This window comes from Heterodontus francisci, chromosome 7 (assembly GCF_036365525.1).
Source record: "Heterodontus francisci isolate sHetFra1 chromosome 7, sHetFra1.hap1, whole genome shotgun sequence".
Lineage (NCBI taxonomy): Eukaryota > Metazoa > Chordata > Chondrichthyes > Heterodontiformes > Heterodontidae > Heterodontus > Heterodontus francisci.
Genome location: NC_090377.1, coordinates 96,785,075 through 96,809,425, shown reverse-complemented (window position 1 = coordinate 96,809,425; position 24,351 = coordinate 96,785,075). Strand labels below are relative to the sequence as shown.

General features: G+C 42.8%; 1 protein-coding gene across 9 annotated transcripts in view; it reads left to right on the top strand.

Annotated features, from left to right (window-relative positions):
* LOC137372162 (serine/threonine-protein phosphatase 6 regulatory ankyrin repeat subunit B-like) overlaps positions 1-24,351 on the top strand; it is a 447,200-nt gene that overhangs the window by 145,965 nt on the left and 276,884 nt on the right. For 8 of the 9 annotated variants that reach the window (XM_068035683.1, XM_068035680.1, XM_068035682.1 and 5 more), the window contains 7 exons: positions 1,443-1,557; positions 2,257-2,339; positions 3,095-3,212; positions 3,528-3,596; positions 4,403-4,543; positions 5,029-5,112; positions 16,797-16,908. In XM_068035683.1, the coding sequence (XP_067891784.1) occupies positions 1,443-1,557; positions 2,257-2,339; positions 3,095-3,212; positions 3,528-3,596; positions 4,403-4,543; positions 5,029-5,112; positions 16,797-16,908 (722 nt within the window). The remainder of the gene's footprint in view (positions 1-1,442; positions 1,558-2,256; positions 2,340-3,094; positions 3,213-3,527; positions 3,597-4,402; positions 4,544-5,028; positions 5,113-16,796; positions 16,909-24,351) is intronic. The other variant, XM_068035681.1, reaches the window with a different exon arrangement.

The following is a 24,351-nucleotide window of genomic DNA, read 5'->3' as shown; positions in this document are numbered from 1 at the left end:
ACTTTAAGTAAGGTAGAACTTGAGAGGTCACTAAGAATTATATTGGGAAAATTGAGCCTGGAGATGGCCAAGCTGTACATCAGGTGGTGTGGGAATGTGGGCAGGTGATCTTTGGAACATGGAAGACTTTCACACCAATATAGCCTGTATAATGGTATAATTTCCTATCCTGAGTGGCGTGAAACAGCCACTCGGGTGTTCTCGCACCCACACTTCTTGGGTTTTTCTTCTCCCTGCTGCTTTCACATGTGTTCAAGTCTTCTGAAGAAGGAATTTTCCTCCACAGAAGATCAGGGGGCAGGTTGTTCAACCTTGCCCGTCTAAGAGCGAAGTCCTAAGTACGGAAAGTCCTCATCAGGGAACTCCTCTTTGCTGACGCTGCTGCTTTAACATCTCACACTGAAGAGTGCCTGCAGAGTCTCATGGACAGGTTTGCGGCTGCCTGCAATGAATTTGGCCTAACCATCAGCCTCAAGAAAACGCACATCATGGGGCAGGACATCAGAAATACTCCATCCATCAATATCGGCGACCACGCTCTGGAAGTGGTTCAAGAGTTCACCTACCTAGGCTCAACTATCACCAGTAACCTGTCTCTAGATGCAGATATCAACAAGTGCATGGGAAAGGCTTCCACTGCTATGTCCAGATTGGCCAAGAGAGTGTGGGAAAATGGCGCACTGACACGGAACACAAAAGTCCGAGTGCATCAAGCCTGTGTCCTCAGTACCTTGCTCTACGGCAGCGAGGCCTGGACAACGTATGTCAGCCAAGAGCGACGTCTCAATTCATTCCATCTTCGCTGCCTCCGGAGAATACTTGGCATCAGGTGGCAGGACCGTATCTCCATCACAGAAGTCCTTGTGGTGGCCAACATCCCCAGCTTATACACACTACTGAGTCAGCGGCGCTTGAGATGGCTTGGCCATGTGAGCCGCATGGAATATGGCAGGATCCCTAAAGACACATTGTACAGTGAGCTCGCCACTGGTATCAGAACCACTGGCCGTCCATGCCTCCACTTTAAAGATGTCTGCAAACGCGACATGAAGTCCTGTGATATTGATCACAAGTCGTGGGAGTCAGTTGCCAGCGTTCGCCAGAGCTGGCGGGCAGTCATAAAGGCGAGTCGAAGAGACTTAGCAGTTGGCAGGAAAAAAGACAAAAGCGCAAGGGGACAGCCAACTGTGTAACAGCCCCGAAAACAAATTTTTCTGCAGCACCTGTGGAAGAGCCTGTTACTCTAGAATTGGCCTTTATAGCCGCTGCAGAAAAATTTGTTTTCGGGGCTGTTACACAGTTGGCTGTCCCCTTGCGCTTACCCATTGTCTCTCGAGATAAGGAGGCCAAAGAAGAAGAATGGTACAATACTGAAATATTTTGTGTAGGTAATCTGTATTATCTGCAATTTGTTTAAAAAAAATTTTTTTTTTTTCTTGAAGGTGGTGAGATAGACTGTGTTGATAAAGATGGCAATACACCATTGCATGTGGCAGCCAGATATGGACATGAGCTTCTGATTAATACCTTGATAACCAGCGGAGCTGAAACAGCAAAGTAAGTTTCCAAAGGAACGCTGTTCTGAATGACTCTGCATGTCATCTTAAACTGCTTTTAACATTTCAATACAAACTGCTCGTGTTTATTTTTCCAGTTGTTAACTTGGCATGTAGGTTTGCTGTAGTTTCAAACTGCAGAAAAGACTGCCATGCATTTTCCCCCCAGAGCAATTCCAAATAAGTCACATTTGTTTGAATTATAGGACTTATGAAGTTAATATTGTTTCATTCTGCCCAATTGTGTTCTCCACAGAAAGCAAGTTCACTTCACTGGTCGCACATTAGTTAGTTGCTTAAAGAGGTTTCACGTGAGCTTCTCCATCGAACGGTTCAATGTAATTTTTCATCCCTAGCCAACACCACGCACCCCCCACCCTCCCCGCCCTTGTTTGCTATTTCCAGTTTTTCAACTAAGTGTAAACTATTTTTGTTGAAGCATATGTGGAAAGATAGGGAGATTTCCATTTTACAGTAGTTCGAGTAAATAAGATTTTAAAAATTGCAGTACATTAGCTGTTTCTTAAAAGAAACATGATTAGTTCAAATATGTCCTTGTGGCTGGGCAGTCTGTCTTTGAAATGTGGATGTATGAGGTCTTGTGCATTTAACAGGAATGTATTTGTCCAGAAATATACAAACAAATCTGATCTGAAAACTTGTTAGATTATATGGCGTAATTGTAATGTTTCTTTCTTAGGTGTGGCATCCATGGTATGTTTCCTTTGCATTTGGCAGCATTAAACGCACATGCAGACTGCTGCAGGAAGTTATTGTCATCAGGCAAGTGTTTTAAAAACAGTATTGGACCACTTTAATTCCATGGACAGCTATATTTTTGTTGACTTATTGCTGAATGATTTCCTGTGCTGTTCTGTTCTCTAATGTGTGTCTCATTATGATGGTAATTCTGCACAACACATGGCTTTCCTGAATGGCTGTGTGTCAATAGTTGCAGCATCCTGTATTATTTTAGAAATCAATGGGCTGATTTGTTTATCTTGGCACAAGTTGAGACAGTGCTGACTACTGATTGTTGGCAATTGCCAGTTTCCACACGATTCTTAAAAAGCAGCTTTTGTGTCAATGAATAATCCTGTTAATTTTACTGTCTCAAGTGCACTATAACTATTTCGCTAATCTTGTGTACATTTCAGAAGTTATACTGCTTTTCTGCCTAACTGTAAGCAATAGGCAGCAAATCTAGCTCGAAATTTGGTATGAAAAGATTTTTGGCACCTTGTTTACAGAGAAGCAGAAAAACCGATAATGTACTCTGCTTTAAAAAAAAGTTTGTCTTTTCAGTAGATGTAACGTAGTAGAAATTGAGTTAAAAACTAATAGAATGTAATTGTATGTATCTAAAATTACCTAATATTTGAAATTTAACTCTTGTTTCCTGAAGTGCCACCTTAATTTTATAAGATTTAGTGACTTTTTAATCAGTTTCAAAGGAAACCAGTTGATTGGGCAGTTTGTGAACCTTTTCCTATGCTAATTTGATTTCTGTCTTTACAACATTTCTTGTGGTCTACTAGGACAAAAATATAGCATAGTGTCATCATTTAGTAATGAACACGTGCTGTCTGCAGGCTTTGAGATAGACACGCCTGATAATTTTGGAAGGACTTGTCTTCATGCTGCTGCTGCAGGAGGGTGAGTTCATTTCTGAATAATCATGCATTTCTCAAATGCAATTTATATTGCTTTTCTCTATTAAATTCTTTTTTCATTATTCATTTAAGTCCTGAGTTCTCTGACTTGAAAATCAGCACTTTAGAAAGGATCATTTTACTTTTTATCAATGTTTTAGGAAAACTTCTCGTTGCTCCATGTAATGTTTTGTTCTCATAATGTTAATGTTTTGTTTGTAATTTAGTTTGGGTGTTTGACCTCAATGAGAGGGCATATTTGTTATTAGATTGGTCGTACACTATTTCACTCTAACATACCATATGTTTCATCACACAGCAATGTTGATTGTATAAAACTACTACTGAGTAGTGGAGCAGCTTTCAATAACAAGGACAAATGTGGGAGGTGTGTGGCTTACTCTCAATTTTCATAATAAATCCAATCAGCAAAACCACAATCTAACAACAGCCAACAGCATATGGCTTGCAGCATAAATTTATACTTATTTTTGCTTTTGTATCGAGATGATTTGAAGAATTGAATTTAAAGTAGAGAGTATAATGTACAAACGTGTATTGATGATTTGTTGGCACAAGTTAAATGATAGTTAATAAAACCAAAAAATGCTGAAAATACTCAGCAGGTCTGGCAGCATTTGTGGAGAGAGAAGCAGAGGTAACGTTTCAGGTCAGTGACCTTTCATTAAAAAGGTCACTGACCTGAAACGTTAGCTCTGCTTCTCTCTCCACAGATGCTGCCAGACCTGCTGAGCATTTCCAGCATTTTTTAGTTTTATTTCAGATTTCCAGCATCTGCAGTATTTTATTTTTAATTAAATGATAGTTAAGTCTGGATGTTTGTGGAGAGCTTTTCAGAATACCCACCTCTTGGACGTTTTGCTGTCCGTGACATGAGACAAACTGTGGCTGTAGGTGTGATCAAGTCAGTTTCTAAGAAGGAATCTTCTGTGAAAACTACCAAGGCTGCAAGTAAAATATTAAAGAAGTGAATATCACCACTGAGCCCTAGCATTCAGCAAACGCTGTTGAGACTGACATCATGAAAGTGTTTGATTTTTTTCCCCAAAACTCCTTAAACAGTTAACTGGTACATTCAAGTCACAGTTTTTAAAAAAGCTAATTCTTTCTTAAGGTTTGGATATGACTGAAAATAGTTTTAAAAATCCATTTCTATGTATTGTTGTTTTGCAGGACTCCATTGCACTATGCAGCTGCGAATTGTAATTACCAATCTATCATGACATTGGTGTCAACAGGGGCCAATATTAATGAAACAGATGAACGAGGTTGCACTGCTTTGCACTATGCGGCAGCATCTGATATGGACAGAAAGTAAGGGCAGCTGTTTATATGTGGTCTAGAGTTATGAGCTGCAGCACTGTCCTGCAGCTGATGACTCCTGTGCTGTAACGCTTTGACCAAATAAGTTTTCAGTGCTTATTTAACACACACTGGACATGAATTCACTTTGAAGTAAGCCTACTTGAATTTTTCACAGTTCGTGGGGGCCAGAAAAGCCCTTCTTGTACATTTTCAATATAAGAACAAATTCAATACTTTCAAACCACAAAATTACTTAGAATTTAATTTGATAATATTGGATTTTGGGTATTTTGTGATAATGATGCAATTGGTTTGTTAAAAACGAAGAAGTATGACTAAAGGGGAAGGAACTACAATTTAAAAACAGCTTGGAAATCCTCCCAAATGTTTTTCTAATGATGAAAAGAATAGGGTAACAATGGCTTTATTTTGAAATCATAGTTAATTAAATTAAACGCCCTAAACCTCCTGAATGTTTTGATTCTTTCACCAAGGAAAAAAAATATCTTGGGAAATTCAGATGCAAATGTCGAAGAGCTTGATAACACAAATGAGACGAAAGAGAAAGAGGCCTCGTTGTAAGTTGAAATTTTCCAGACATAATGGTTGAATTAAAACATCTGTGGTGGTTCTTTCTTCTTTTTGGGCTTCAACTTTACGATTTTTGTTAACTTTTGAGTGTGATTTGCTGTAAGTTGGGACTAAATAGTTTTCTTTAAGCTTCAACATTGAAGGATTTTCTTCATTTTTGGAGTGTTCTATATCATGTGTATTCTGCCAGTTTCTCACTTTTTGGCTGAAATGGGTGCACTGCTGCACTGAGCAAGTTTATAAGAAAGTTACTGGCCAGACGAGCTAGATGGTTGCGTAAAATGGAGAGGGAGGCTCCGGGAGGCCTTCCCAACCCGCTTCTGCCTCCCTTTACGTGGGACTGAGGGGGTGAACAATGACCCGCCCACCCCAGGCCAATCAAGGCCATTAAGTGGCCACTTAAGGGCCTTCGCCTGCCTGCACACGGATTTTACATGTGACAAGCAGGCATCCTGGAGCCAGGAAAAGCAGCATCCTGGGGGGAGGCCCTGCTCATCGGGTACAGGGTACCCGATGGAGGGCCACCCCCGCTTCCCCAACCACCCCAAAGACCCAACACACCCCCCTTCCTCCTCCCCCCCCCCCCCCCCCACCCCAAAAACAAACGAGCACTTTTGCCTCACCGGGGCCCAACTGATTACCCCCGGCGAGGCAACCAAAACATACCTTATTTCCCGGCTCCCAGGCATCCTGTTGCCTTGCTGGGCTGTAGTCCCAGCAGTGGCCACCGCTTCCAGAGGCGCTGCTTGGACTAAGAGCTGCCGGTCCTTTGGCTGGCAGCTGTATTAGGCGGGACTTCCTACCTCAAGCGGGTGCAAGTCCTGCCTCTCATCAATTAAAGACTGGGGACTCATAAAACACGAAACGGCAAGGCAGAAGCGTGTTTGCTGCCTGCTCCTGTCTGCCCACTGTAAAATCCAGCCCAATGTCTTAAATTGCCTCCTTTTACACCTTTATCTTTAAACATTTTCTGTAGGTTTACCTTATACACAAGCATACATGAACATGCACACACACACACCCCTACCCTCACCCAATGATACCATAAAACTTAATTTTCCCATTCTTTTATGAAAACTGAATTCAGTGAAGGTATGGGCTCTTCCTGCACCTGGTTACCGATAAGTACGGAGGGCGATGCAACTTCAAAATTAGGCCTTATCGTTAATAAATTGTTTATGTAAAGCTGCTCTTCACTGACTTTTATTTCAGTGCTGCTCATAAATCTTTGTCGTGGTTAAATCTATAGACGTAAATTGCCTATGAGGCAAGAAGTATAAGTTTTTTTTATGTGATCTTAAGGATATTTTAAGTCTTCAACAAACCTTTCCCCTCAAAATATTTAATAATTGGTGTATTTGATGGCAGAAAATATGGGAAATACAATTTTATGCACTGAAACTGTCTCTATGTTCTGAGCAGCTTCTTTCGCATGCTTTGTCTGCATTGTACTAAACCTGCTGTTTATATTTTCCTGTTGACTGTTGCAACCTGTGCTTGTGTATAAACTGCTAAACAGCAATTTAATTCTTCCCTGATAGTTTTTGCTTGCTTTGAAACGTGACTGAAGCCATTGCCTTTGGTCGCCGCCATGAACTCCGCTCCCTTGCCACCGACTTCATCCATCTCGGTGCAACCTCGGTGTCATATTTGACCCTGAGATGTGCTTTTGACCACATTCACCCGCCAACCCTCCACCCCCACCCCGCACCATCACTAAGACCACCTATTTCCACTTTCGTAACATTGCTCGACTTTACCCCTGCCTCAGTTCATCTGCTTCTGAAACCCTCACCCAGGCCTTTGTTAACTCCTACTTGACTATTCTAACACACTCCTGGCTGGCCACCCACATTCTACCCTATGTAAACTTGACATCATCCAAATCTCTGCTGCCCATGTCCTAACTCGCAGCAAGTCCCATTTACTCATCACCCCTGTGCTCACTGACTTAAACTGGCACCCAGTTAAGCAGCACCTCAATTTTTAAATTCTCATCCTTGTTTTCAAATCCCTCCATGGCCTGGCCCTTCCCTATCTCTCTAATCTCCTCCGGCCCTACAACCCTCTGATATATCTGTGTAATTTTAGTAATTGTAAGTTTTTATTCATAGTAGTCAGGTTTACTCATAGCGATAAAGCTTATTAGATTGGCTGGTGAGTATTTCCTATTTATCTTAACTCGGGAATTTCAATCGGGTTAAGTAGAACATTTATTGAAATATGAATATAAGCACAGGCAGAACTGGAAACCTCAATTAAAACTTAATCAGTAAAATAATTAATGAATTGAACGCTACAAAGATGGCAGGGCAGGTGGTGTGTGGTGGCTGCAGAATGCGGGTGCTCATGATCCAAGGCGAACACGTGCAGTGAGTGTTTGCGGTTGGAGAAACTTCGGCTCAGAGTCTTTGAGCTGGAGGCCGAGCTGCAGACCCTGCGACACATCGGGGAGGGGGAAAGTTACCTGGACACTTTGTTACAGGAGGTGGTCACACCTCTTAGGATAGGGTCGTCTGATTTGGTCCATGGTCAGGGACAGAAGTGTGACTGCGAGTGAGGCAGGTATGAGGATTGAGAAGGTAGAAGTGGAAGAGCCTCAGCCCTTGCAATAGTTTTGAGGTTCTTTCAAGTAGTATGGTTGAGAGGGAGGGCTGCAGGGTAGATGAGTGAATTGAACATAGCACTGTGGTACAGGAAGCCATTCAAGTGGGGTGAGTTAATAGAAATGTAGTGTTAGTGGGGGATAGACACTGTTCTGTACAGCTGAGAGTGAGTGTCCATAAGGCTGTGTTGCCTACCCTGTGCCCGGGTTCTGGACATCTGCTCTGGGATGGAGAAGAACTTGCAGTGAGAGGGGGAGGATCCAGTTGCCGTGGTTCACGTAGGTACCAACGACATAGGTAGGACTAGGAAAGAGGTTCTGCTTAGACAGTATGAGCAGCTAGGGGCTAAATTTAAAAAGCAGAACTTCAAAGGTAGTATCTCCGGATTATTACCTGAGCCATGAGCAAACTGGTGTAGGGTAGATAAGATTAGAGAGTTAAATGTGTGGCTCAAAGAGTAGTATTGGAGAAAAGGGTTTTGATGTATGGGGTATTGGCACCAGTATTGGCGAAAGTGGGAGGTATACCGTTGGGGCAGTCTTCACCTGAACCATGTTGGGACCAGTGTTCTGGCGAGTCGTATAACTGGGGTGGTAGAGAGGGCTTTAAACTAAATAGTGGGGACGAGGGATCAAGTGAGGGAAAATGTGATGAATTAAAGAAAAAGGACAAAGCAAGAGAGCAAGGTAGCAATAAGGGAATTGATAATCTGAATGTGGCAAGAAGGGACAGAGCGTACAAACTTTAGCATGCACCAGCAGAATAAGGCGAGAGGTTACAAAACTAATAAAAAGACCAAATTAAAGGCACTCTATCTGAATGCACATAGCGTTCGCAGCAAGGAAGTTGGATTGATGGCACAAATGGAAGTAAACAGGTATGATCTAATTGCCATTATGGAGACTGGCTGCAGGGTGATCAAGCTGGGAACTGCATATCCAAGGGTATTCAAGATTTGGGAAGGATAAGCAAAAAGGAAAAGAAGGTGGGGTAGCGCAGTTAATAAAGGATGGGATCAGTGCATTAGATCGGAAAATCAAGATGTAGAATCAGTTTGGGTAGAGCTAAGGAACAGCAAGGGGCAGTAAACATTGGTAGGAGTTTTTTATAGACCACCAAACAGGAGTGGTAATGTAGGACATGGTATAAATCAGGAAATTAGAGGTGCATGTAATAAGGGTAATACAGTAATCATGGGGGATTTGAATTTACATACAGACTGGGTAAATCTAATTAGCACTAATGCTGTGGAGGACGAATTCCTGGAATGTACATGAAATGGTTTTCCAGAACATTATGTTGAGGAACCAACTAGAGAAAGGGCTATTTTAGATCTAGTATTGTGCAACGAGGAAGGGCTACTTGATCTTGTTGTAAAGGAGCCTCTAGCGAAGAGTGACCATAATATGATAGAATTTTATGTTAAGTTTGAAAGTGATCCAGTTCAATCCAAAACTAGGCCTTTTAAATTTAAACAAAGGAAACTACGAAGGTATGAGGGGCAAATTTGCTGTGGTAAATTGGAACACTGTATGAAAAGATATGACAGTAGACAGGCAATAGTTAGCATTTAAAGAATTAATACATAGTTTACAACAAATTTACATTCCTTTGAGGCACAAAAACCCAGCAGGAAAGATGATCCAACCATGGCTAACAAGAGAAGTTAAAGATTGTATAAGATCAAAGGAAGAGGCTCATAAAGTTGCCAAAAAACTAGTAAGCCTGAGGATTGGAGCATTTTAAAATTGAACAAAGGAGGACCAAGAAACTGATAAAGAGAAAATAGAATTTGAAAGTAAACTATCGAGAAACATAAAAATGGACTGTAAAAGCTCCTATAGGTATGTAAAAAAGGTTAGCAAAGAGAAATGTAGGCCCACTACAGGTAGAGCCAGGAGAATTTATAATGGGGAATAAGGAAATGGCAGAGAAACTAAAATACTTGGTGTCTGTCTTCACAGAGGAAAATACAAAGCAGTGACCAGCTATACTAGAGAACCAAGGGACTAGCGAGAATGAGGAACTGAAAGAAATTAGTATTAGTAAAAAAAAAAAGTATTGGAGAAACTAATGGGACTGAAAGTTGATAAATCCTCTAGACCTGATGATTGACATCCCAGAGTGTTGAAAGAGGTGGCTGTAGAGATAGCAGATGCATTGGTGGTCATCTTCCAAAATTCTATAAATTGTCGTTTGGTCGTGCAGAACTTGAGAATTGCTGAAAATAGAGACAGTTTGTCGAAGCTTTTTGTCTTGCACTCATCAGGATACTCATAAAGAATACCAATGTAAGGGAAAACAACGACTTTATACTGTGTGAGAAGAGAGTGCTGATTGGTTGGCAAGTGAACTATGTTTGGGAGACACGTTGCCATAGAGAATGCACCAGTTTACTGTGACTGACAGTTAAATGCCAAGCTTTGTTTGAAATTTAAGCCAGGCAGCTTGACTCTGGTCAAGGCATTGCCCTGAGGAATGAACCAGCGAATGTCTGTCACCTATTTTGTTTAGCTGAAACAGGCGCAATGTTTGTACATGTTCTTTCTGTCTACAAAGAACAGGGCCCTTTGTATTAATATATGTAGCTTCCAGTACGCGCAAATGCGCCACACTGTGAGCCCTATTGACAATCTTAAATTGGTTGTTAGCGTAATTCTTAGCACACTGCGGATTATTTAGCAAATGTTGTCCAATCATGGAATCACATCTAATGTTGGACACTGTGTTTTGAGTTTTGCAAGCGTAGGCTGGTTGGGTACAGCCTGTACCTTGCCCATTGCGAACAATAGAAGGGACATATTGTTTGATACGATCTGCCAATCTTTGGGACGTACAGCCTATATACCGAGCATCACATTGGCATGGAAATTCATATATCATATTACCCATTTGTGTGATAGGCAGGACATCTTTTTGGCTCGACGGCAGCATCCTGTTAGTGGCAAACAGCACACGTGGGTAATTTGAGGTAGACTGGGCACTTTTCAGGGTCGAAAATGAAGGCTTGAAGCCCGTTCATAAGTTTGCGCGTTATACAGCGAGAAATTATCTGATCAGGGTAGCCATTGTCACGCAGGATGTCTTTGATTCGCCCTATTTCAGCATCAAGCTTGCATGGTGAGTAAATGGCTTGGGTTCTGAAACCTTTTTTGAGGATGTAACTAGTAGAATAGATAAGGGGGAACCAGTGGATGTGGTGTATTTGGATTTTCGGAAGGCTTTCGATAAGGTCCCACACAGGAGGCTAGTAAGCAAAATTAGGACACATGGGATTGGGCATAATATACTGGCATAGATTGAGAATTGGTTAATGGACAGAAAACAGAGTAGGAATAAGCAGGTCATTCTCAGGTTGGCAGGCTGTGACTAGTGGGGTATGGCGGGGTATGGCAGAGTTCAATGCTGGGGCCCCAGCTATTCACAATCTATTTCAGTGATTTGGATTTGAGGACCAAATGTTTCCAAGTTTGTTGATGACACAAAACTAGATGGAAATGTGAGTTGTGAGGAGGTTGCAAAGAGGCTTCGATGGGATTCAGACAGGCTAAGTGAGTGGGCAAGAACATGGCAGTTGGAATATAATGTGGAAAAATGTGAGGTTATCCACTTTGGTAAGAAATGCAGAGTATTTCTTAAATGGTGAGATATTGGAAATTATTCATGTCCAAAGGGACCTGGATGTCATTGTTAAGTCACTGAAAGCTAACATGCAGGTGCAGCAAGCAGTTAGTAAGTCAAATGGTATGTTGGCTTTTAGTGCAAAAAGGATTTGAATACAGGAGTAAAGCAATCTTGCTGCAATTCTATATAGCCTTGATGAGACTGTACCTGGAGTATTGTGTACATTTTTGGTCTCCTTACCTAAGGCAGGATATACTTGCCATAGAGGGAGTGCAACGAAGGTTCATCAGACTGAACCCTGGGATAGTGGGATTATCCTATATGGAGAAATTGGGAAGACTTTGCCTATATTCTCTGGAGTTTAGAAGAATGAGAGGTGATCTCATTGGAGCATACAAAATTTTTACAGGGCTCAATTGGGTAGATGCAGAAAGGATGTTTACCCTGGCTGGGGGGTTGAGAACCAGGAGACATAGCCTCAGAATAAGAGCCATATAGGACTGAGATGAGGAGGAATTTCTTCACGCAGAGGATGGTGAATTTTTTGGAATTCTCTGCCTCAGAGTGCTGTGGAGGCTCAGTCATTGAGTATATTCAGGACACAGATTGATAGATTTCTTTATGTTGAAGCTGTGGGGATAGTGCAGGAACATGGCGTTAAGGTTGAAGATCAGCCATGATCTAGCTGAATGACACAGCAGGCAGGAGGGGCCAAATGGCCTACTCCTGCTCCTGTTTCTTATGTTCCTCTAATTCCAGCCCCTTGAAAATCCCTGATTTTAATTGCTCCACCATTGGTGGCCATACCTTCAACTGCCTAGGCCCGAAGCTCTGGAATTCCCTCCCAAGACCTCTCCGTCTCTCTACCCGTCTGTCCCACGTTATAGGCGCTATATAATATGCAAGTTGTTGTGTTAGATTTCTTTTCTCCAGCACATTTATAATATAAACCAATGGAGAGGGTTTTAAATCAGTTCAGAGTAAAGGGACATAACTTGTATTAATATGGCACTTTAAATGAAAAGGGGTCTCGAGGCACTTCAGAGATGAAGCATCTGCCAAGCCAGAATCGAAAAGTTTAGAAAGAATGATGAAATCATGGTTGAAGGTTGGAGTTTGAGACAATTTTTAAAGAAAAGAAAAGTGGAAAAGATTAGGGCGACGCAGTGGTTAGCACTGCAGCCTCACAGCTCCAGCGACCCGGGTTCAATTCTGGGTACTGCATGTGTGGAGTTTGCAAGTTCTCCCTGTGTCTGCGTGGGTTTCCTCCGGGTGCTCCGGTTTCCTCCCACATGTCAAAAGACTTGCAGGTTGATCGGTAAATTGGCCATTATAAATTGCCCCTAGTATAGGTAGGTGGTAGGGAAATATAGGGACAGGTGGGGATGTGGTAGGAATATGGAATTAGTGTAGGATTAGTATAAATGGGTGGTTGATGGTCGGCACAGACTTAGTGGGCCGAAGGGCCTGTTTCAGTGCTGTATCTCTAACTAACTAACTAACTAACTAACTAACTAACTAAGATGAGAAGCTAGATTGTTAAACATCCTGCTATGAATGGGAAAAAGGGCAGGGTTCAGGGAAATGAGTATCAGACCAGAATCAGAAGAAGAAACTTTTTTGGGGGGTGGGGGGAGCATGTCTAGTTAGAGGAGGTTTGAGAAATGGGATAAGTCAAGGTAATGAGATTAAAAGACAAATGTGAGGATTTAAAATGTCATACCTTTGGAGATGGGAGCCAGCAAGGACAGAGTGATGGAAGAGCAGGGGTAATATGGAATAGTATTTGTGTCACAGATTTTTGGACATTGTGTTTGTAGAGGATGGGGGAAGAGAGGCCGCTAAGGACTTCATTGGAGTAATTGGACGTGGAGGTAACAAATATTGTGATGACAATTTCAACAAAAGTCTTGAATTGGGCAATGTTTTGGAATTAGAAGTTTGGCTTTGTGATGGAAAGGAGGCGGAGTCTGAAACTAAGCTCAATATGGAATTCTTAATTACAAATGAAACACAATTTAATCTGAAACTTTCCAGCAGAAATTGAGATCTCTGATGGAGTAAGACAGCACATTTCAAATCTTTGGGCTATCCTAAAGTGCTTTACAACCAGTGAGCTACTTTGGTACTGTAGTCACTGTTTTTTTTCGGTAAATATAGCAACCAATTTACTCAATGAGGTAAGTGACCAGTTAGTCTGTTTATGATAGGAATTTATGATACGAATTTGGCCTAACCATCAGCCTCAAGAAAACGAACATCATGGGACAGGATGTCAGTAATGCTCCATCCATCAATATCGGCGACCACGCTCTGGAAGTGGTTCAAGAGTTCACCTACCTGGGCTCAACTATCACCAGTAACCTGTGTCTCGGTGCAGAAATCAACAAGCGCATGGGAAAGGCTTCCTCTGCTATGTCCAGACTGGCCAAGAGAGTGTGGGAAAATGGCGCACTGACACGGAACACAAACGTCCGCGTGTATCAAGCCTGTGTCCTCAGTACCTTGCTCTACGGCAGCGAGGCCTGGACAACGTATGTCAGCCAAGAGCGACGTCTCAATTCATTCCATCTTCGCTGCCTCCAGAGAATCCTTGGCATCAGGTGGCAGGACCGTATCTCCAACACAGAAGTCCTCGAGGCAGCCAACATCCCCAGCTTATACACCCTACTGAGTCAGTGGCGCTTGAGATGGCTTGGCCATGTGAGCCGCATGGAAGATGGCAGGATCCCCAAGGACACATTGTACAGCGAGCTCGCCACTGGTATCAGACCCATCAGCCATCCATGTCTCCACTTTAAAGACGTCTGCAAACGCGACATGAAGTCCTGTGACATTGATCACAAGTCGTGGGAGTCGGTTGCCAGCGATCGCCAGAGCTGGCGGGCAGCCATAAAGGCGGGGCTAAAGTGTGGCGTGTCGAAGAGACTTAGCAGTTGGCAGGAAAAAAGACAGAAGTGCAAGGGAAGAGCCAACTGCGAAACAGCCCTGACAACCAATTTTATCTGCAGCACCTGTGGAAGAGTCTGTCACTCTAGTATTGGCCTTCATAGCCACTCCAGGCGCTGCTCCACAAATGACTGACCACCCATTGTCTTCCGAGACAAGGAGGCCAAAGAAGATAGTGTTAGTTGAGAGATGAATGTTGGCTGGGGATTTCGCGCAGTGCCCTGCTCTTTGAATAGTACTATAGGATTTTTTTATGTCCAGCTGAGGGGGCAGATGGAACCTTGGTTTAACGTCTCACGAAAGGCAATGTGATAATTCCTCAGGATTGCACTGAATGTAATCTAGATTGAGTTGAAGTACTGCAGTAGGGCTAGAACCCATGACCTTTAGGCAAGAATGCTAACAGTAAACCAGGGCTGGCACCTCAAGAAATATTGATGCTTTTGGATGAATATTGACTGGTGCACTGGACTTAGAAACTGTCTTTTCTATTATGGGAACGAGATTAAATTGTAGCTCCATCTGCTAAAATAGTCTCCTCTCTCACGTGCATGTGAGGTATTAATTAAAACAAACAGTTTGCAAACTAAATTCTGCTTGGGATGAGTCCACTGTATCTAACTAATAAAATAGCATTTTAAATTAAAGGAGGCCACAAGGATGGTTCTTGTCGGAAATGGGGAAATTGCATTGGTGTAAGAGGTAGCCTTCTGATATTGGAGCTTAAGATGTGAGAGAGAATAGCGTTCATAGAGCGTTCCTTGTTATTTGTATTTGCATGGAAATGCACGATGATGGCATTGATTACTAAATGGGTAATTGTTGACCTTCCCAGCACTGACATTCCTTACCATTACAATCAAATGTGGTCAAAGAACCTGTACAGCATTTTACAATCTGAGCAAGTATTAAATGAGATGCATCTGAACTGGCAAAATACCAACCTATCTTGACCCATTTTCCAGCAAGCCATCCTAATTGATTCTTGGGTGATTTTTTTCCCCCTTCCTCTGCCCCCTTTTCTTGGCTAAGGTAACATCCAGACCAAACTCAAGGCACTACTTTGAATTTCTTGGGTACATGCATCACAAAGGCTTTGAATAATTATTGGCAGCTTGCTGTTTGGGCAAATATTATCAAGCACAGTAAGGATCTGCTTATGATCTAATACTTGTTTTTCATGGCACCTTCACTAACATAATCCACATAATATGCCTGTCTAATCTGCCTCTTCCAATTGCTTTCAGTATGTGTTTCTGAAAGCCCATATTCTTGACAAATATTAGCTTAATACAGTTTATTAGGGTCTATTAGTACAAACTGTTGCTGTTGGGTTTGTATGAACTGTTAATGTTGATGCAGTTTGTAAAATGTTATTCAACTTGTAGCTTGTCATCATTTTAGTGCATATACAATGAATTGTCATATGTATGACATTCATTTTGTTGGAACAACTGATTTGAGCAACAGTATCAAGGGTGTTTAACATTTTCTTAGAAATTCTGAAATTGAAATTGCCTATAGTGGTGGATGGTGCAAAATATTTTAGTATTAAAGTGCTGTGCTACCGAATATTGGCGGGTGGTGATTCTCCACCTAATATGTTCTTTACTGTTGATACAGTTTGAAGACATAATGCTGGTATAAGCTTTTCGAGGTACAGTGCTTTCTGCACAGGAAGAAAGGAGAAGACCACCAAGGCCAAGTCAATAGATACTATGCTTCCACACATCCTGGTGGCTGGTATAAGCTTATGGGTTTACTGCCCTCTTGGTTGAAAATTGCAATGCTTTTCTGGAGTAGGGGAAGGAGAAATCGATAAGAACTAAATTGATTTATATATGGTGGCCAAATTTGTAATATCTATTAAGAGAAGGCTGAATTCATCATTGTCCTGCAGCTTTTTCCTTGCTGCCCTTTCATCATAAATATTCAGTTTATAAAATAATCACTTAGCAGATTAAAGAAATATTCCTTTTGAATGAAAATACTCCACAGGTTAGCATTACCTGACAACAGCAAAAACCTTTATTGTCGATTAGTTATGCACAGCTTTAAATTATCATACTTTAAAAAAGATTAGAAAACATATATTTTACACAGTTGCTATACCATTTTGTGTTCCAGTGCCTACAGGAAAGTATATTGACACATTTGGTGTTGCTACTGCAGTTTGTGACTCCCAAGGGTTTTGCTGGGCCCAGGCGATCCAAGGTCCTGCTTGATAAACCAGACTACAGCAGCACTGCCCTGTGCGACTTGTTGAGAGGGTCCATCAGTGGGTCAAAGTACAGATCCAGGTGGATTGGCTCTGTTTTGTAATGTGGCCAGGTCCTCAAAATGTATTTAATTTGGAGGCTGCTGGATGAGCTGAACGTGCCTGCCAATTGGAAGGCTGTGGGGTGGGGGTTGGGAAAAGAGAGGAAGGAGGGGAGGAAATTAGAAGAATACAACACTGCTTAATTCTTTATCTTTTGTCAAATGTGTTACAGCTGTTTGCAGTATTTACTTCACAATGATGCCAATCCAGCAATAAGAGACAAGCAGGGTTATAATGCAGTTCACTATGCTGCTGCATACGGGCATAAACAGTGTCTGGAACTGGTAAGCGATTTTATTTATATTCAATGTAGACACTTCTTTTGAAAGCTTTTTTTTCTATTAATGTTGATTGAAACCTGTAAATGTCATTTAGCTACAGTTAGTGTTGATTGCTTGACTAGGCTGAGATGAATACAATGCATTTATGATGGCAACTAGTAACTTTATGGTGTTTGAGGGTATATTTACAAAAAAAACTTCTGCAATAAGTTGTAGTAACACAAACTGCATCATAATGTTCTTAAAGCTGCTGTTTTCAAAAAATGAACCATTCATACAAATTATATACTTGATAATACTTGATTTCTTTGGGTTGAGACTTTCTAATGTAACTTACTTTTTTTTTGAACCAACTTCATTATCCTTGAACTGGCCTCAGTTACCCCAATTCCAATATTAATAATTTAGACTTGAACTACTGGTCTATTAATATCATATAAATTCAGAGTTGCCCATCATAGACAGACTTTCATGTGTGTTAATAGTTTGCCCAGTACACTGGAATAAATCTGCTGGGTTATATTTTTCACATGCTGGCAATAAACTTGCAAAACATGCCTTATGGTGTGTACTGTCTTCCTTTTAACAAGTGTTCCAGGAATATTTTTTGAATTCTCGAAATTGAATAGAGCATCAGAACAAATGCGCTCGAGTAGCATTTTCAAAATGTTTTAAATCACATTGGGAGTGCCTTCTCTTGATCTTCCTGCATGCCACAGAACTAAGCTTATGAGGGGAACCTCAAATTTAGAAACCATGTTACATATTTTATGCTCATTATAGTCTCTTGAGTTAGGCACCTTCAACTTGCACCACTAAAATGGATTAGTAAACTTAACTATTTTTGTGGACTCTTGTGATCTCCTGCCTTGCCCTCTTTAGAGAAATAATGACCACAGACTGACAAAATTGGACAAATCAAGGATATACAGATTTTCTGAAAGATGTTGCATTGAAAAACTCAGCTCTTTCAGTTGAAAGTTTTGAAATTACAGCCATTTCATATTGATCTTCATGCATTCTTACCACATGGTGCAGTTACAAAACTACAGCACTGCAACTTAATTGAGGCCCAGTGAGGAGACTGATAGAAAACTCTTAACTATTGAAAAATATTCAGAGAGCAACAATAGTTGAAGATTTCCTATTTGTGAGTACAGTTTTGTGATTTCGAGCTCGATGCACTTGAATTTAAAAAGGAAGTAAAGGAAGTAATTCAATACAATTTAAGTATACAAAGACCTTTGACGCCCTGTGATTGAGAAACCCAAATGTGCAAGTATGTATGGAATGCATGTAAATGTCATTCTTCTGATGGAATTCTTGCACTGCTGACAGCTGAAAAACAGGTGTTAATAGCAGGAATATATTGGGAATTATAAACAACTCTGTGTCAATGTACAGCATTTTTTGCCAACTTCTTTGGCCTCCTTATCTCGAGAGACAATGGGTAAGCGCCTGGAGGTGGTCAGTGGTGTGTGGAGCAGCGCCTGGAGTGGCTATAAAGGCCAATTCTAGAGTGACAGGCTCTTCCACAGTTGCTGCAGAAAAATTTGTTTGTCGGGGCTGTTACACAGTTGGCAACAATGCTTGAATATCAATGTGAAATGTCTGTGCACTCGTTTGAACTGTCCCAAAGAAGTGGTTAACATTTGCACTATTAAAATACATCTTTTTATGTATTGCAATTTTTTATGAAGTTACATTGTATCAACTTTACTGTAAGGATGTATCGCATGCAGATTTTGTATTTGTTGAATAAGATCATAAGAAATATAAGATCATAAGTTGGCCATCTAGGCCCTTGAGCCTGCTCCGCCATTCAATAAGACATTGCTAATCTGATTGTGGCCTTAACGTCACTTTCCTGCCACCCCCCCCCACCCCTCCCCCATAACCCTTGACTCCCTTGCAGATCAAAAATCTGTCTAAATTGGCCTTGAATATATTCAATGATCCAGCCTCCACTGCTCTCTGGGGAAAAGAACTCCAAAGATTAATGACCCTCTGAAAGAAGAAATTCCTCCTCATTTCTGTCTTAAATGGGAGACCTCTTATTTTTAAACTGTGCCCCCCGCCCCCCCCCCAAGTTCTAGATTCCCTTGTGAGGGAAAATATCCTCTCATCTACCCTGTTAAGCCCCCACAGAATCTTATATGTTTCAATAAGATCACCTCTCATTCTTCAAAACGCCAATGAGTGTAGGTCCAACTTGCTCAACCTTTCCTCATAAGACAATCCCTTCATCCCAGGAATCAGTCTAGTGAAGCTTCCCTGAACTGCTTCCAATGCAAGTATATCCTTCCTTAAGTAAGGAGATCAAAATTGTACGCAGTACTCATCAATGTCCTGTATTGTTGTAAAAAAAACTTCCCTACTTTTATACTCCATCCCCCTTGCAATAAAGGCCAACATTCCAGTTGCCTTCCTAATTATTTGCTGTACCTGCTTGCTAACTTTTTGTGATTCATGTACTGCAGCATTCTGCAGTTTCTCTCCATATAAATAATATTCTGCTTTTCTATTTTTACTGCCAAAGTGGACAACCTCACACTTTCCCACATTATATTCCACCTGCCAAATTTTTGCACACTCACTTAACCTATCTATATCCTTTTGCAGACACTTTACGTCCTCCTCACAACTTGCTTTCCGACCCATCTTTGTATTGTCAGCAAATTTGGCTATAATACACTTGGGCCCTTCATCCAACTCATGCATATAGATCGTAAATAGTTGAGGCCCCAGCATTAATCCCTGTGGGATCCCCCTAGTTACAGTTTGCCAACCTGAACACAAGAAATAGGAACAGGAGTAGGCCATTTAGCCCTTCGAGCCCGCTCCACCATTCAATGAGATCATGGCTGATTTTCTACTTTATTACTACCAGATGAGAAAGATGTCTAGGGGTCCCTTTTGGCCTTAATCTGCTCTTATTGTAACAGGGTTTATGTTTTTAAACAGTGTTTTGAGCTTCCCTCCTTGGTGAATCCTTGTTCATTGCTTTCCAATTATAAGGCAAAGAAATGAGCACAAACAGGCTTTCTTAGGTTTCAAGAAAAAAAGTGAAATTCATGAAAGCAAACGTAAATTCTAATTCAGTTAACACCTACGGCGACACGCCACGCCCCACGCTAGCACGCATACGCAATATGCACATGCAAATAGAGACTGAAGAAAGCAGAAGAAAAATAGTGGAGAGGTTTGAGGCAATCTTTGAAGAGGGTTGTTTTTTTTTTTACTGTGCTTCAAGCTCGCTGTAGTCCTTGCTTGTGGTAGTTCTTGCTTTTCGTTAAGGCCCAGTATTCTTCTTAAACCTTGTTCACTGTAGGAGACTTTTCTCTCTCGGGGTTCATATGTCTTCAATGGAAAACGAAGCTGGTGAGAACGAGATGAGAGCAGGAGAGAGGTCTTTTCCAGTCCAGGAGCAAACAGCAAACACTGTTTCTCCAATTTAAAACTCCCCTAGTTGGCCAACAGTCATGACTGACTGGTTTGACCAGGTCTCTCTTGTGTATTGGGGAGCAGGGACTGGTTCCTTTGTTCCAACGCTGTCTGCCAGAAGGCAAAAAATGTCTCTCCAATCAGGGGCTTGGCAATCCCTTATAATAGACCTTCTTTTCTTCCTAGCAACAATTTTAAAATTTAATGTCCATGTGGCAAATTATATGTGCCTCATTCTTGGCAGGTGGGGGGGCATGCATGACACCTCCACAGGGGAATGAAATGCGATTTGGGAAAATAAGGCACATTTCATTAAAAAGGTTTGAGAGAAATATAAGATACAGAAAGAAAAACCATGCATTTCTCTCATTCATTTCCATTCATTCATCAATCTTCAAGCATTTTAAAATTGTCTTTTAGTTTAGTTTAGAGATACAGCACTGAAACAGGTCCTTCGGCCCACCGAGTCTGTGCCGACCATCAACCACCCATTTATACTAATCCTACACTAATCCCATATTCCTACCACATCCCCACCTGTCCCTATATTTCCCTACCACCTACCTATACTAGGGGCAATTTATACTGGCCAATTTACCTACCAACCTGCAAGTCCTTTGGCTTGTGGGAGGAAACTGGAGCACCCGGAGAAAACCCACGCAGACACAGGGAGAACTTGCAAACTCCACGCAGGCAGTACCCAGAATTGAACCCGGGTCGCTGGAGCTGTGAGGCTAACCACTGCGCCACTGTGCAGTGTCAGTGCTGCTTTAATTTCCCCTTTTTGGCATCCCAGTAACCATGTGGTTCTTTGGGGAAGCTTTTCTTCAGTTTTCCCATTGCCATGACTGCCTAGGGTTTTGTTTCTGTTGAGGTAATGTTTTTTTTCAGGAGCGTTAGTAGTGGGCGGTTCTATCCTGAACACTCTTTCTGTGCTTTGCTGAGTCATGCAAAGACTTTTGACTTCAGGGTGGTTCCCTTTCCCTCTGAGCGTGGGGGAAGATTCTTTGTTAATCTCCCCTTTGTTCTCTGGGACACTGCTACCTGCACTTGTTTGTGCAGACTTGACTGCACTCTCCTGTGGCACTTCGACTAGGTGAGGCATCACCCTCACGGTTTCTGTGCCCCCTAGAGATGTCTCTTCGTCTCTGAAAGTTCTTGTAAATGCTGTTAGCAACTCTGGTGGGGTGCTTCTAGAATCTGCATTTGCATAGGAGGATGTGGGGTTGAACATTTCATATTTTTCGGGGTTGACTGACCAGACAATAGGGGTTTTCATCTGGGATTCCTCCTGGACTTCCTTTAACCTGCCTTCTTGGTCACTTTTTTCCCTTCTCTTTCCAAAGTTTTGCCAGCCATGTGCCTGCCTATTCCCTTTTGTTCTCAGCGGGGGTCCTTTACAGTTCACCAGCGCTCTCCTGGAGGGTCCTCCTAACAGTGGTACTGGGCTTAGGGGTGCAGGTTTCACTGTAGGTTGGGGTTTCCCCTCAACCCGGCACATGTGGCAACTCCTGCAGGACTCCACCACATCTTTGTGGAGTTTTGGCCAGTCAAGCTACTGTCTTATGTGGGCTTTGGTCTTTCGTATACTGGCATGTACAGCCACTGTAGTCTCGTGGGCCCTTCTTAATACTTCTCCCGGGTACCTCTGTGGCACCACTAACTGATGAACTACTGTCCACTCCTTGTCCTCAGATCTATGAGGAGAACTCCATTTCCTCATCAGTACCTCATTCTTTAAATAGTAGCAATCAGGGATTCCCTCTGCTTCACTTTCAGACTGGGCAGCCTGTGCTAACTCTTGCAATACTGGGTCAGCTCACTGAGCCTCACATAGGGAAAATCCATTGAATTCATTGCCTGGGCCTCCTAACTTTCCAAAGAAAGTCTCGGACAGGCAGCTCTCATGGTCATCTGCCTGCAGTGCCAATGCAGTCTCCTCTGGGGGCGCTGGTTTGATCATGGTCTGACCCACTACACATTCCGGGCCACTGCAGGGGGCTGTCTCCTGCCACTGCCCTGTCTCTCTGACCTCCTGCGGTCTTTCTTTCACTACTGGGAGTGCTACTACCTTCACCACCGCCAGATCATTACCTTAGAGCAGGTCAACCCCATCCACAGGCAAACTAGGGACAATCCCTGCGGTCACCGGTCCTGAAACTAGGTCGCGCTCCAGGTGCACTCAGTGTACAGGTACAGGTATACACTGACCTCCAATACCATTCAGCACCATTTTGGTGTTCACTGCACTCTCTTGGGGGAAAAATCAGGTCTTTTCCCTGTAAAAGGTATCTAGTGGCCCTTGTGTCCATGAGAATCGCTATGGGCTTGCTTGCCCCATTTGAGGGGTATGGGGTTACTTTCCCTTCGGACACAAAACCCTGACAACCTTCAGGAATCCTATTAAGTTTTTCTGCACTGGCTGTAGTAAGCTTCCTGGGTTGTACTCTTACTGCACTTAAAGCCACAGATTCCATCAGGGTCCCGTCTTCACTGAGCGGGTGTGCCCTGATTAACCCTACCAGTTTTCCCTTTATTTCCAGCCATAGCTTTTAAATGCCCTGTCTTATTATAATGGAAGCACACAGGTCTCCAGGTTTCACTCTTGCTCACAGCAATTTCCTTTTTGGCTGAAGGAGGGTCCCCTGTGTCTCCTGCTTTCTTTTCTCTCCAGGACTGCCTGGGCAGAGATCCCCTTCCCACCCTTTGACCTTTTCAGATTTGTGGGGGTGATTAGGAAAGGTTCTCCCCATAAATTAAAGCAAACTCATCAGCCAGAACTGCCACTTGCCATGCTCCCTGAACCCGCTGCTCCTCTACATAGGTCTTTATTGAGAGTGGGAGAGAGTTTTTAAATTCCTCTAACAGAATTACTTCTCTGAGAGTCTCATAGCTGAGCTGATTTTTAAGAGCCCTCAGCCACTGGTCAAAAGCTAGCTGCTTACTACTTTCAAACTTATTGAGGGTTCTAAACTTTTGGCGGTAGGCTTCAGGTACTAATACATATGCCCCGAGGATAGCATTTTTGGTCAGTTCATAGTTTGATGAACTCTCATCTGGCAACAGAAGGGCAACGTTGAACAACCTGCCACCTGATCTGGTGTGGAGGAAAATTCCTTCTTCTGAAGACTTGACCTATAGGGCTGAATTTTACGCCACCCCAAAGAGCGGGGGGAGGGGGGGGTGGCGGTGGTAGCGTAAAATGGAGCGGGAGGCTCCAGGAGCTCTTTCCAACCCACTCCCACCTCTGCTGCCACTTAATGCAGTTCGCCCGCCCCAGGCCAATCAAGCCCTTAAGTGACCACTTAACGGCCACTTAAGGGCCTTCACCTACCTCCACATGGATTTTATGCGTGGCAAGCGGGCGTCCTAGACCCGAGAGAAGCCACCTGACAAAATCAGGCAGCTCTTGAACGACCGGGGGGTGGGGGGGAGTCCCTCCTGCTCGGGCACCCTGTGCCTGATGAAGGGCCGCACCCGCTACCCCAATCACCAGCTTCCCCCAACACACCCCCCCCCCCCCCCCCCTCATCAATCGAGCGCCCTTGCCTCACCGGGGTCCAACCGATTACCCCTGGCAAGGCAACCAAAACATACCTTTGCTCCAGGCTCCCCGATAACTTTTCTTTTCTTCACGCTGGGCTGCAGTCCCATCAGTGGCCACCACTCCTGGTGGTGCTGCTGGGACTAAGAGCAGCCGGCCCAAAGCTCGGCGGCCCGCATAATACGGGTTGGCTCCCCATGCGAGGCGAAAGCGGGATTGCCTCCAACTTCTCAGTCGGTGGCCGCCTCCCAGCTGCCAAGGGTAATATCCCAGCCATAGTTTTCTGTTTTCTGTCTCCCTCCTTTCTTGAATATAGGTGTTACATTTGCAGTTTTCCAATTTGCTGGGAGCTTTCTGGAATCTAGGGGGTTTTGGAAGATTACGACCAATGCATTCACGATCTCTGCACCACCTCTTTTCAGACCCCAGAATGCAGGCTATCAGGTCCATGGGACTTG